This window comes from Oncorhynchus nerka, linkage group LG8, assembly GCF_034236695.1.
Source record: "Oncorhynchus nerka isolate Pitt River linkage group LG8, Oner_Uvic_2.0, whole genome shotgun sequence".
Classification (NCBI taxonomy): Eukaryota; Metazoa; Chordata; class Actinopteri; order Salmoniformes; family Salmonidae; genus Oncorhynchus; species Oncorhynchus nerka.
The window spans coordinates 919593-932936 of NC_088403.1; the positions used below are offsets into that span (position 1 = coordinate 919593).

General features: G+C 51.6%; 1 protein-coding gene across 1 annotated transcript; it reads right to left on the reverse strand.

Annotated features, from left to right (window-relative positions):
* Positions 1-3151: 3151 nt before the first annotated feature.
* On the reverse strand, positions 3152-13330 carry LOC135573007 (xylosyl- and glucuronyltransferase LARGE1-like). The gene is made up of 4 exons (XM_065022062.1): positions 13305-13330; positions 11820-11966; positions 7094-7289; positions 3152-4500 (listed from the first exon to the last, which is right to left on the reverse strand). The coding sequence occupies exons 1-4, from the start codon at positions 13328-13330 to the stop codon at positions 4303-4305; spliced, it is 567 nt and encodes a 188-aa protein (XP_064878134.1). The 3' UTR covers positions 3152-4302.
* Between the last annotated feature and the right edge of the window lie 14 nt (positions 13331-13344).

Sequence of the window (13344 nt, forward strand, 5' to 3'; positions counted from 1 at the left end):
TGGAGAGAGGGGGGTGGAGTCAGAAGCAAGGATACTAACAGAGTGGTATCATGAAGACAAGATGTGGGTGTGTGTGTCTGTGTGTGTGAGTGCGTGTTTAAAACCAAATATATTATACATTTGTTCAACAAACTGCCACACAGATTGTCCAGTCATAGTGGGTAAAACGATCGTTCTGGATCCGTCAGAAACTCACTTCCGGTGTAGATACATCCTGAATACACACGGGCTGGATGACCTTGTACTGTTCCTGTACAGTCATCTGACCCGGGAGGCTGGTTCTGATCCATTTCAACCCTGTACTGTCATCTGACCCGGGAGGCTGGTTCTGATCATATCAACCCTGTACTGTCATCTGACCCGGGAGGCTGGTTCTGATCCATATCAACCCTGTACTGTCATCTGACCCGGGAGGCTGGTTCTGATCCATATCAACCATATGTACTGTCATCTGACCGGGAGGCTGGTTCTGATCCATATCAACCCTGTACTGTCATCCTGACCGGGAGGCTGGTTCTGATCCATATCAACCCTGTACTGTCATCTGACCCGGGAGGCTGGTTCTGATCCATACTCATCTGACCTGGTTCTGATCCATATCAACCCTGTACTGTCATCTGACCCGGGAGGCTGGTTCTGATCATATCAACCCTGTACTGTCATCTGACCCGGGAGGCTGGTTCTGATGTCAACCCTGACCATCTGACCCGGAGGCTGGTTCTGATCCATATCAACCCTGTACTGTCATCTGACCCGGGAGACTGGTTCTGATCCATTTCAACCCTGTACTGTCATCTGACCCGGGAGGCTGGTTCTGATCCATATCAACCCTGTACTGTCATCTGACCCGGGAGGCTGGTTCTGATCCATATCAACCCTGTACTGTCATCTGACCCGGGAGGCTGGTTCTGATCCATATCATCCCTGTACTGTCATCTGACCGGGAGGCTGGTTCTGGTCCATATCAACCCTGTACTGTCACCTGACCCGGGAGGCTGGTTCTGATCCATATCAACCCTGTACTGTCATCTGACCCGGGAGGCTGGTTCTGATCCATATCAACCCTGTACTGTCATCTGACCGGGAGACTGGTTCTGATCCATTTCAACCCTGTACTGTCATCTGACCCGGAGACTGGTTCTGATCATATCAACCCTGTACTGTCACCTGACCCGGGAGGCTGGTTCTGATCCATATCAACCCTGTACTGTCATCTGACCCGGAGGCTGGTTCTGATCCATATCATCCCTGTACTGTCATCTGACCGGGAGGCTGGTTCTGGTCCATATCAACCCTGTACTGTCACCTGACCCGGGAGGCTGGTTCTGATCCATATCAACCCTGTACTGTCATCTGACCCGGGAGGCTGGTTCTGATCCATATCAACCCTGTACTGTCATCTGACCCGGGAGGCTGGTTCTGATCCATATCAACCCTGTACTGTCATCTGATCCGGGAGGCTGGTTCTGATCCATATCAGACTGGAGGCTGGTTCTAAACCTAGCAGACGGAGTAGCTCACTATGGCACACTATTCCCTATGTAGTGCACTAATAGGGCTCTGGTCTATAGTAGTGTACTATATAGTGAATAGGGCTCTGGTCTATAGTAGTGCACTATATAGGGAATAGGACTCTGGTCTATAGTAGTGCACTATATAGGGAATAGGACTCTGGTCTATAGTAGTGTACTATATAGGGAATAGGGCCCTGTTCTATAGTAGTGTACTATATAGGGAATAGGGCTCTGGTCTATAGTAGTGCACTATATAGGGAATAGGGCTCTGGTCTAAAGTAGTGTACTATATAGGGAATAGGGCCCTGGTCTATAGTAGTGCACTATATAGGGAATAGGGCTCTTGTCTAAAGTAGTGCACTATATAGGGAATAGGGCTCAGGTCTAAAGTAGTGCACTACATAGGGAATAAGGAGCCATTTGGGACTCAGAATGTGTCAGTCATCCAGACTCGCCGACGTTTCTGATTCTGTTGAGGCTCTGATGTTTTTGTCTCTTATCCCTGAGAAACATCATTTTTATGAGACTGAATCTTGGATACGTTGTCTGTCAGTTAAATTGTTTTATTATTTTACGGCACATGGAGAGAAAAAAATTAAAGTTCTGATTTGCAGTGTACAGACATAATGTAAAGCACACAATGCTTCAAAGCTTTCTGTTCACTCTCCTCAGTCCTCGCTAAACATTTGTCCTGGAGACAGGGAGGAGGGAGGGAGGGAGGGAGACAGGGAGGCAGGGAGGGAGGGAAGGAGGGAGGGAGGGAGGCAGGGAGACAGGGAGGGAGGGAGACAGGGAGGGAGACAGGGAGGGAAGGAGGGAGACAGGGAGGGAGGGAGGCAGGGAGACAGGGAGGGAGGCAGGGAGACAGGGAGGGAGGGAGGCAGGGAGGGAGGGAGGGACAGGGAGGGAGGCAGGGAGACAGGGAGGGAGGCAGGGAGGGAGGCAGGGAGGGAGACAGGGAGGGAGACAGGGAGGGAGGCAGGGAGGGAGACAGGGAGGGAGGCAGGGAGGGAGACAGGGAGGGAGACAGGGAGGGAGACAGGGAGGGAGGCAGGGAGGGAGACAGGGAGGGAGGGAGAACGGGAGACAGGGAGGGAGGCAGGGAGGGAGACAGGGAGAGAGGGAGACCGGGAGGGAGGGAGGCAGGGAGGGAGGGAGACAGGGAGGGAGGCAGGGAGGGAGGCAGACAGGGAGGAGGCAGGGAGGGAGACAGGGAGGGAGGGAGGGAGACAGGGAGGGAGACAGGGAGGGAGGGAGGGAGACAGGCAGGGAGGGAGGGAGGCAGGGAGGGAGACAGGGAGGGAGACAGGGAGGGAGGCAGACAGGGAGGGAGACAGGGAGGGAGACCGGGAGGGAGGGAGAGAGGGAGACCGGGAGGGAGGGAGGCAGACAGGGAGGGAGGCAGACAGGGAGGGAGGCAGACAGGGATGGAGACCGGGAGGGAGGGAGGGAGGCAGACAGGGGAGGGAGGGAGGGAGGCAGACAGGGATGGAGACCGGGAGGAGGGAGGAGAGAGGGAGACCGGGAGGGAGGCAGACAGGGAGGGAGGGAGGGAGGGAGGCAGACAGGGAGGGAGGGAGGGAGGGAGGGAGGCAGACAGGGGAGGGAGGGAGGGAGGGAGGGAGACAGGGAGGGAGGGAGGGAGGCAGACAGGGAGGGAGGGAGGGAGGGAGGGGAGGGAGACAGGGAGGGAGGGAGGGAGGGAGGGAGACAGGGAGGGAGACAGGGAGGGAGGGAGACAGGGAGGGAGAGAGGCAGGGAGGGAGGGAGGGAGAGAGGCAGGGAGGGAGGGAGACAGGGAGGGAGAGAGGCAGGGAGGGAGACAGGGAGGGATAGAGGCAGGGAGGGAGACAGGGAGGGAGAGAGGCAGGGAGGGAGGGAGAGAGAGAGAGGCAGGGAGGGAGAGAGGCAGGGGAGGGAGAGAGGCAGGGAGGGAGAGAGGCAGGGAGGGAGGGAGGGAGGAGGCAGACACACACATACCATATTACATTTAGCACAACAAACAGCAGCTGTGAATGAGCAGCTGGTCTTCTAGATATGGCCCAGAGAACAAATGTCTTGTCTGCTTTCCAAGTCCAGGGCTACAGTCAGTCTCTCTCCCTCTCCCTCCCTCCCTTCCTCCCTCCTTCCTTCCCTCCCATAGTGATGCCCAGTTCTATTGTTAGAGAAGAACAGAGAGTTGTATGAGTCCAAACCAGCCCTGTATTGACTCAACATTCACAGCAACAGCTTCCTCTCCCAGATAGAAACCAGGTCTGCAACTTCTGGACAGAAGCTCCATCCGTCCACGGGAAGGGGTAAAAAAAACAATGTTTGGGACACAACGACCTTACGGTTACCCCCGGTTACCCTTCAGTTGGTTAAACCAGGTCATAACCCCAAATTAAAAGGTGAGAGTTCACAAGAAGCAGAGCTCACAATTTAAAACCTCATGATCGGTTGGCACAAAGGTCAGAGTTCGTAGTAAGAGTCTTTAGTAACCGTTCTGTCCACTCCCCTACATCGACTGTCCTTAGAATCCACCGCCCTTTCCCTCTCCTCCGTAGAGGTGTAGTCCTAGACAGCCTTAGAGAAGGGTGTTATGGGTAGTGTAGTCAATAACGGATCAGAGTTCGTAGTAAGAGTCTTTAGTAACCGTTCTGTCCACTCCCGACTCCCCTACATCGACTGTCCTTAGAATCCCTTTCCCTCTCCTCGGTAGAAGTGTAGTCCTAGACAGCCTTAGAGGAGAGGGTTATGGGTAGTGTAGTCAATAACGGGTCAGAGTGTCCTGGCTCATCGGTGTTGGCTAGCTGTTGTTCTCTGCAGTCATGTATTTGAGGGCAGCGAAGCCGTACCGTCTAGACATGTTCTGTTGAAACTCCTCTTTCAGGGTCTTCAGACAGACGCGGTACTGCTTGTTGGACCGGAACTTGGTGATGTCGAAACTGGGAGCGTGAGGCATGTGGATCATATAGGCGTTGGGCAGAACCACAAACTCATACTCCTGGAAGAGAGGACAGAGGACAGAATCACTAAGACAGCATCACTAACTCATACTGCTGGAAGAGAGGACAGAGGACCGAGTTAGAAACACTAAGACAGCATCACTAACTCATACTGCTGGAAGAGAGGACAGAGGACAGAGTTAGAAACACTAAGACAGCATCACTAACTCATACTGCTGGAAGAGAGGACAGAGTTAGAAACACTAAGACAGCATCACTAACTCATACTGCTGGAAGAGAGGACAGAGTTAGAATCACTAAGACAGCATCACTAACTCATACTGCTGGAAGAGAGGACAGAGTTAGAAACACTAAGACAGCATCACTAACTCATACTCCTGGAAGAGAGGACAGAGTTAGAAACACTAAGACAGCATCACTAACTCATACTGCTGGAAGAGAGGACAGAGTTAGAAACACTAAGACAGCATCACTAACTCATACTGCTGGAAGAGAGGACAGAGTTAGAAACACTAAGACAGCATCACTAACTCATACTCCTGGAAGAGAGGACAGAGGACAGAAACACTAAGACAGCATCACTAACTCATACTGCTGGAAGAGAGGACAGAGTTAGAAACACTAAGACAGCATCACTAACTCATACTCCTGGAAGAGAGGACAGAGGACAGAGTTAGAATCGCTAAGACAGCATCACTAACTCATACTGCTGGAAGAGAGGACAGAGTTAGAAACACTAAGACAGCATCACTAACTCATACTCCTGGAAGAGAGGACAGAGGACAGAGTTAGAAACACTAAGACAGCATCACTAACTCATACTGCTGGAAGAGAGGACAGAGTTAGAAACACTAAGACAGCATCACTAACTCATACTGCTGGAAGAGAGGACAGAGTTAGAAACACTAAGACAGCATCACTAACTCATACTGCTGGAAGAGAGGACAGAGTTAGAAACACTAAGACAGCATCACTAACTCATACTCCTGGAAGAGAGGACAGAGGACAGAGTTAGAAACACTAAGACAGCATCACTAACTCATACTGCTGGAAGAGAGGACAGAGTTAGAAACACTAAAGACTAACTCATACTGAGACAGAGTGATGGTAAAGAGGTGTGTCCAGTACCTGTGAGTGACAGAGTGATGGTAAAGAGGTGTGTCCAGTACCTGTGAGTGACAGAGTGATGGTAAAGAGGTGTGTCCAGTACCTGTGAGTGACAGAGTGATGGTAAAGGTGTGTCCAGTACCTGTGAGTGACAGAGTGATGGTAAAGGTGTATCCAGTACCTGGTGACAGAGTGATGGTAAAGGTGTGTCCAGTACCTGTGAGTGACAGAGTGATGGTAAAGGTGTGTCCAGTACCTGTGAGTGACAGAGTGATGGTAAAGGTGTGTCCAGTACCTGTGAGTGACAGAGTGATGGTAAAGGTGTGTCCAGTACCTGTGAGTGACAGTACTAAAGGTGTGTCTGTGAGTGACAGAGTGATGGCTAAAGGTGTGTCCAGTACCTGTGAGTGACAGAGTGATGGTAAAGGTGTGTCCAGTACCTGTGAGTGACAGAGTGATGGGTAAAGGTGTATCCAGTACCTGTGAGTGACAGAGTGATGGTAAAGGTGTCCAGTACCTGTGAGTGACAGAGTGATGGTAAAGAGGTGCTAAAGTGACAGAGTGATGGTAAAGGTGTGTCCAGTACCTGTGAGTGACAGAGTGATGGTAAAGGTGTGTCCAGTACCTGTGAGTGACAGAGTGATGGGTAAAGGTGTATCCAGTACCTGTGAGTGACAGAGTGATGGGTAAAGGTGTATCCAGTACCTGTGAGTGACAGAGTGATGGTAAAGAGTACCTGTGTGTCCAGTACCTGTGAGTGACAGAGTGATGGTAAAGGTGTGTCCAGTACCTGTGAGTGACAGAGGGTGATGGTTAAAAGGATGGGTAAAGGTGTATCCAGTACCTGTGAGTGACAAGTGATGGGTAAAGGTATATCCAGTACCTGTGAGTGACAGAGTGATGGGTAAAAGGTGTATCAGTACCTGTGAGTGACAGCGTGATGGGTAAAGGTGTATCCAGTACCTGTGAGTGACAGAGTGATGGGTAAAGGTGTATCCAGTACCTGTGAGTGACAGAGTGATGGGTAAAGGTGTATCCAGTACCTGTGAGTGACAGAGTGATGGGTAAAGGTGTGTCCAGTACCTGTGAGTGACAGAGTGATGGGTAAAGGTGTGTCCAGTACCTGTGAGTGACAGAGTGATGGGTAAAGGTGTATCCAGTACCTGTGAGTGACAAAGTGATGGGTAAAGGTGTATCCAGTACCTGTGAGTGACAAAGTGATGGGTAAAGGTGTATCCAGTACCTGTGAGTGACAGAGTGATGGGTAAAGGTGTATCCAGTACCTGTGAGTGACAGAGTGATGGGTAAAAGGTGTATCCAGTACCTGTGAGTGACAGAGTGATGGGTAAAGGTGTATCCAGTACCTGTGAGTGACAGAGTGATGGGTAAAGGTGTATCCAGTACCTGTGAGTGACAAAGTGATGGGTAAAGGTGTATCCAGTACCTGTGAGTGACAGAGTGATGGCTAAAGGTGTATCCAGTACCTGTGAGTGACAGAGTGATGGCTAAAGGTGTGTCCAGTACCTGTGCATCCAGCTCCATAATATGAGCCACTTTATTCCACCCAAAGCCAACGAAGCGTCTGTCGTACTCTGGACTGTCCTGTCTCACCATCACGTAGGGTTCAAAGTCCGCTTCCCACTGGACTCTGTACGGCGTGGTGGCAGTCCTCCACTTAGCAAAGTTAGTGGGAGCATGACCCTTCGTCCAGACATGGTATCTAAGCAGGGAGAACAGGAAGTAGGATTCAACATTCAATACTTTATAGCCAAGGAGGGAGAGGAGGGATTGTGGGGCGGCAGGGTAGCCTAGTGGTTAGAGTGTAGAGATGGCAGGGTAGCCTAGTGGTTAGAGTGTAGAGGTGGCAGGGTAGCCTAGTGGTTAGAGTGTAGAGGTGGCAGGGTAGCCTAGTGGTTAGAGTGTAGAGGTGGCAGGGTAGCCTAGTGGTTAGAGTGTAGAGGTGGCAGGGTAGCCTAGTGGTTAGAGTGTAGAGGCGGCAGGGTAGCCTAGTGGTTAGAGTGTAGAGGGTTAGGCAGGGTAGCCTAGTGGTTAGAGTGTAGAGGTGGCAGGGTAGCCTAGTGGTTAGAGTGTAGAGGGGGCAGGTAACCTAGTGGTTAGAGAGTGAGGTGGAGGGGGCAGGGTTAGAGTGTAGAGGTGGCCTAGTGGTTAGAGTGTAGAGGTGGCAGGGTAGCCTAGTGGTTAGAGTGTAGAGGTGGCAGGGTAGCCTAGTGGTTAGAGTGTAGAGGTGGCAGGGTAGCCTAGTGGTTAGAGTGTAGAGGTGGCAGGGTAGCCTAGTGGTTAGAGTGTAGAGGTGGCAGGGTAGCCTAGTGGTTAGAGTGTAGAGATGGCAGGGTAGCCTAGTGGTTAGAGTGTAGAGGTGGCAGGGTAGCCTAGTGGTTAGAGTGTAGAGGAGGCAGGGTAGCCTAGTGGTTAGAGTGTAGAGGTGGCAGGGTAGCCTAGTGGTTAGAGTGTAGAGGTGGCAGGGTAGCCTAGTGGTTAGAGTGTAGAGGTGGCAGGTAACCTAGTGGTTAGAGTGTAGGTAGCTGAGGAGTGATTGAACCCAACTATCTGGGAGTCTTCTAGCTGAGTAGTGATTGAACACAACTATCTGGGAGTCTTCTAGCTGAGGTGTGATTGAACCCAACTATCTGGGCTCTGTGGCTCAATCTGTCATGTTAATGATCAAAAACGATCTCTGTGTTGAAAGACAAACACCTACACTGCTGCTTGTATTTAGACACCAGGAGGCAGTCTTTATTTATTTAACTAGGCATCCCTTTATCCCTTAGAGCCCGAGTAAGATTGATGTTGTACCTTAAATGATCGTTTCAGTCGTTGGCAGGCGAATTGGTAGAGTAACATCTGTGCTGCTGCTGGCTAATGAGAATGTGTCCCATCCCTTTAAGTTCAGAACGCTGGCCCAGCGTCCCATCCCTTTAAGTTCAGAACACTGGCCCAGTGGGCCATCCCTTTAAGTTCAGAACGCTGGCCCAGCGTCCCATCCCTTTAAGTTCAGAACACTGGCCCAGTGGGCCATCCCTTTAAGTTCAGAACACTGGCCCAGTGGGCCATCCCTTTAAGTTCAGAACACTGGCCCAGCGGGCCATCCCTTTAAGTTCAGAACGCTGGCCCAGTGGGCCATCCCTTTAAGTTCAGAACGCTGGCCCAGCGTCCCATCCCTTTAAGTTCAGAACACTGGCCCAGCGTCCATCCCTTTAAGTTCAGAGCTGGCCATCCCTTTGTGTTCAGAACACCAGCGTCCCATCCCTTTAAGTTCAGAACACTGGCCCAGCGGCCATCCCTTTAAGTTCAGAACACTGGCCCAGCGTCCCATCCCTTTAAGTTCAGAACACTGGCCCAGCGGGCCATCCCTTTAAGTTCAGAACGCTGGCCCAGCGTCCCATCCTTTAAGTTCAGAACGCTGGCCCAGCGGGCCATCCTTTAGTTCAGAACACTGGCCCAGCGTCCCATCCCTTTAAGTTCAGAACACTGGCCCAGCGGGCCATCCTTTAAGTTCAGAACACTGGCCCAGCGTCCCATCCCTTTCCCTTTCAGAACACTGGCCCAGCGGGCCATCCCTTTAAGTTCAGAACACTGGCCCAGCGTTCAGAACGCCCATCAGAACACTGGCCTTTAAGTTCAGAACACTGGCCCAGTGGGCCATCCCTTTAAGTTCAGAACGCCCAGTGGGCCCATCCCATTTAAGTTCAGAACGCTGGCCCAGCGTCCCATCCCTTTAAGTTCAGAACACTGGCCCAGCGTCCCATCCCTTTAAGTTCAGAACACTGGCCCAGCGTCCCATCCCTTTGTTCAGAACGCTGGCCCAGCGTCCCATCCCTTTAAGTTCAGAACACTGGCCCAGCGTCCCATCCCTTTAAGTTCAGAACACTGGCCCAGTGGGCCATCCCTTTAAGTTCAGAACACTGGCCCAGTGGGCCATCGGCCTGGCCCAGCGGGCTATCCTTTAGTTCAGAACACTGGCCCATCCCATCCCTTTAAGTTCAGAACGCTGGCCCAGCGTCCCATCCCTTTAAGTTCAGAACACTGGCCCAGCGTCCCATCCCTTTAAGTTCAGAACACTGGCCCAGCGTCCCATCCCTTTAAGTTCAGAACGCTGGCCCAGTGGGCCATCCCTTTAAGTTCAGAACGCTGGCCCAGCGTCCCATCCCTTTAAGTTCAGAACACTGGCCCAGCGGGCCATCCCTTTAAGTTCAGAACACTGGCCCAGCGTCCCATCCCTTTAAGTTCAGAACACTGGCCCAGTGGGCCATCCCTTTAAGTTCAGAACACTGGCCCAGTGGGCCATCCCTTTAAGTTCAGAACACTGCCCCAGTTCGGGCCATCCCTTTAAGTTCAGAACACCCTGGCCCAGTGGGCCATCCTTTAAGTTCAGAACACTGGCCCAGCGTCCCATCCCTTTAAGTTCAGAACACTGGCCCAGTGGGCCATCCCTTTAAGTTCAGAACACTGGCCCAGTGGGCCATCCCTTTAAGTTCAGAACACTGGCCCAGCGGGCCATCCCTTTAAGTTCAGAACACTGGCCCAGTGGGCCATCCCTTTCCCAGAACACTGGCCCAGTGGGCCATCCCTTTAAGTTCAGAACGCTGGCCCAGCGTCCCATCCTTTAAGTTCAGAACGCTGGCCCAGCGTCCCATCCCTTTAAGTTCAGAACGCTGGCCCAGCGTCCCATCCCTTTAAGTTCAGAACACTGGCCCAGCGGGCCATCCTTTAAGTTCAGAACACTGGCCCAGTGGGCCATCCCTTTAAGTTCAGAACACTGGCCCAGTGGGCCATCCCTTTAAGTGCTTTGTTTTTAAATAACATGTGTAGGTATTTCTTCACTTTATTTAAACAGAGTAGAAAGGAAGATAGGGGTACAGGCGGAGGGGAACAGACGTTTAGAAACCGGCCCAGTGGGGGTACAGGTGGAGGGGAACACAAGTTCAGACCAGGTATACGTTCAGAACATGTCCAGTTGGGACAGCAGCTACATGTGTTTTTACCTGAAGGTGAATAGAGTCCCCGTGTCCAGTTGGGACAGCAGCTACATGTGTTTTACCTGAAGGTGAATAGAGTCCCCGTGTCCAGTTGGGACAGCAGCTACATGTGTTTTTACCTGAAGGTGAATAGAGTCCCGTGTCCAGTTGGGACAGCAGCTACATGTGTTTTACCTGAAGGTGAATAGAGTCCCCGTGTCCAGTTGGGACAGCAGCTACATGTGTTTTTACCTGAAGGTGAATAGAGTCCCGTGTCCAGTTGGGACAGCAGCTACATGTGTTTTTACCTGAAGGTGAATAGAGTCCCCGTGTCCAGTTGGGACAGCAGCTACATGTGTTTTTACCTGAAGGTGAATAGAGTCCCGTGTCCAGTTGGGACAGCAGCTACATGTGTTTTTACCTGAAGGTGAATAGAGTCCCCCGTGTCCAGTTGGGACAGCAGCTACATGTGTTTTTACCTGAAGGTGAATAGAGTCCCCGTGTCCAGTTGGGACAGCAGCTACATGTGTTTTTACCTGAAGGTGAATAGAGTCCCCGTGTCCAGTTGGGACAGCAGCTACATGTGTTTTGACCTGAAGGTGAATAGAGTCCCCGTGTCCAGTTGGGACAGCAGCTACATGTGTTTTGACCTGAAGGTGAATAGAGTCCCCGTGTCCAGTTGGGACAGCAGCTTCATGTGTTTTTACCTGAAGGTGAATAGAGTCCCCATGTCCAGTTGGGACAGCAGCTACATGTGTTTTGACCTGAAGGTGAATAGAGTCCCCATGTCCAGTTGGGACAGCAGCTACATGTTTTTACCTGAAGGTGAATAGAGTCCCCATGTCCAGTTGGGACAGCAGCTACATGTGTTTTTACCTGAAGGTGAATAGAGTCCCCATGTCCAGTTGGGACAGCAGCTACATGTGTTTTTACCTGAAGGTGAATAGAGTCCCCATGTCCAGTTGGGACAGCAGCTACATGTGTTTTTACCTGAAGGTGAATAGAGTCCCCATGTCCAGTTGGGACAGCAGCTACATGTGTTTTGACCTGAAGGTGAATAGAGTCCCGTGTCCAGTTGGGACAGCAGCTTCATGTGTTTTTACCTGAAGGTGAATAGAGTCCCCATGTCCAGTTGGGACAGCAGCTACATGTGTTTTTACCTGAAGGTGAATAGAGTCCCCGTGTCCAGTTGGGACAGCAGCTACATGTGTTTTGACCTGAAGGTGAATAGAGTCCCCATGTCCAGTTGGGACAGCAGCTACATGTGTTTTTACCTGAAGGTGAATAGAGTCCCCATGTCCAGTTGGGACAGCAGCTCGGCCTTGGACTTGGGGTAAGACAGGCGGTAACGGAGCGTCTCGAAGGCCGGCACCACCAACGCTTTCTTGCTGTTAGCCATGTCCAGCTGTACCACTGACTTCCTGCAGGGGCGTTACAGAGGCGTTACAGAGGCGTTACAGGGACGTTACAGAGGCGTTACAGGGGCGTTACAGAGGCGTTACAGGGGCGTTACAGGGGCGTTACAGGGCGTTACAGGGGCGTTACAGAGGCGTTACAGGGGCGTTACAGAGGCGTTACAGGGACGTTACAGGGACGTTACAGAGGCGTTACAGAGGCGTTACAGAGGCGTTACAGGGGCGTTACAGAGGCGTTACAGGGGCGTTACAGAGGCGTTACAGGGCGTTGCAGAGACGTTACAGGGCGTTACAGGGACGTTACAGAGACGTTACAGAGACGTTACAGGGACGTCACAGAGCCTTCATGTTGTTAGCCATGTCCAGCTGAACTACAGACCTGTTACAGGGGCGTTACAGGGGCGTCACAGAGCTTTCATGTTGTTAGCCATGTCAGCTGAACTACAGACTTGTTACAGGGGCGTTACAGGGACGTCACAGAGCCTTCATGTTGTTAGCCATGTCAGCTGAACTACAGACTTGTTACAGGGGCGTTACAGGGACATTACAGGGACGTCACAGAGCCTTCATGTTGTTAGCCATGTCCAGCTGAACTACAGACTTGTTACAGGGACGTTACAGGGGCGTCACAGAGCTTTCATGTTAGCCATGTCCAGCTGAACTACAGACTTGTTACAGGGGGACAGAGATGGAGTCATTCTAACATTACGGGGACATAATGATCCTGACGTTACTACAGTATAACATGACAGACAGACAGACAGACAGACAGACAGACAGACAGACAGACAGACAGACAGGTAACAAAGCCAAATACAATACTGTAGCTCAGGGTTAGAAAGTCACTCTCCTCACACCCCTCTGAGATCTAGAAGTTTCCCCAGCAATGTGACCCAGAGTTAGAAGAGAATATTATACGCTACAGTCTCCTCTACAGCTGAGTCGTTCTCCCCTCACCTGAGGTACTCGTTCTCCCTCACCTGAGGTACTCGTTCTCCCTCACCTGAGGTACTCGTAGAGGACATTATACATTACAGTATCTCTACGGCTGAGTCGTTCTCCCTCACCTGAGGTACTCGTAGAGCCGCACATTACAGTATCTCTACGGCTGAGTCGTTCTCCCTCACCTGAGGTACTGTTAGGCTGAGTCGTTCTCCCTCACCTGCAGAGGCCGCACATTACAGTATCTCTACGGCTGAGTCGTTCTCTCACCTCACCTGAGGTACTCTTACCTGAAGGAGGCCGCACATTACAGTATCTCTACGGCTGAGTCGTTCTCCTCACCTGAGGTACTCGTAGAGCCGTACATTACAGTATCTCTACGGCTGAGTCGTTCTCCCTCACCTGAGGTACTCGTAGAGGCCGTACATTACAGTCTCCTCTA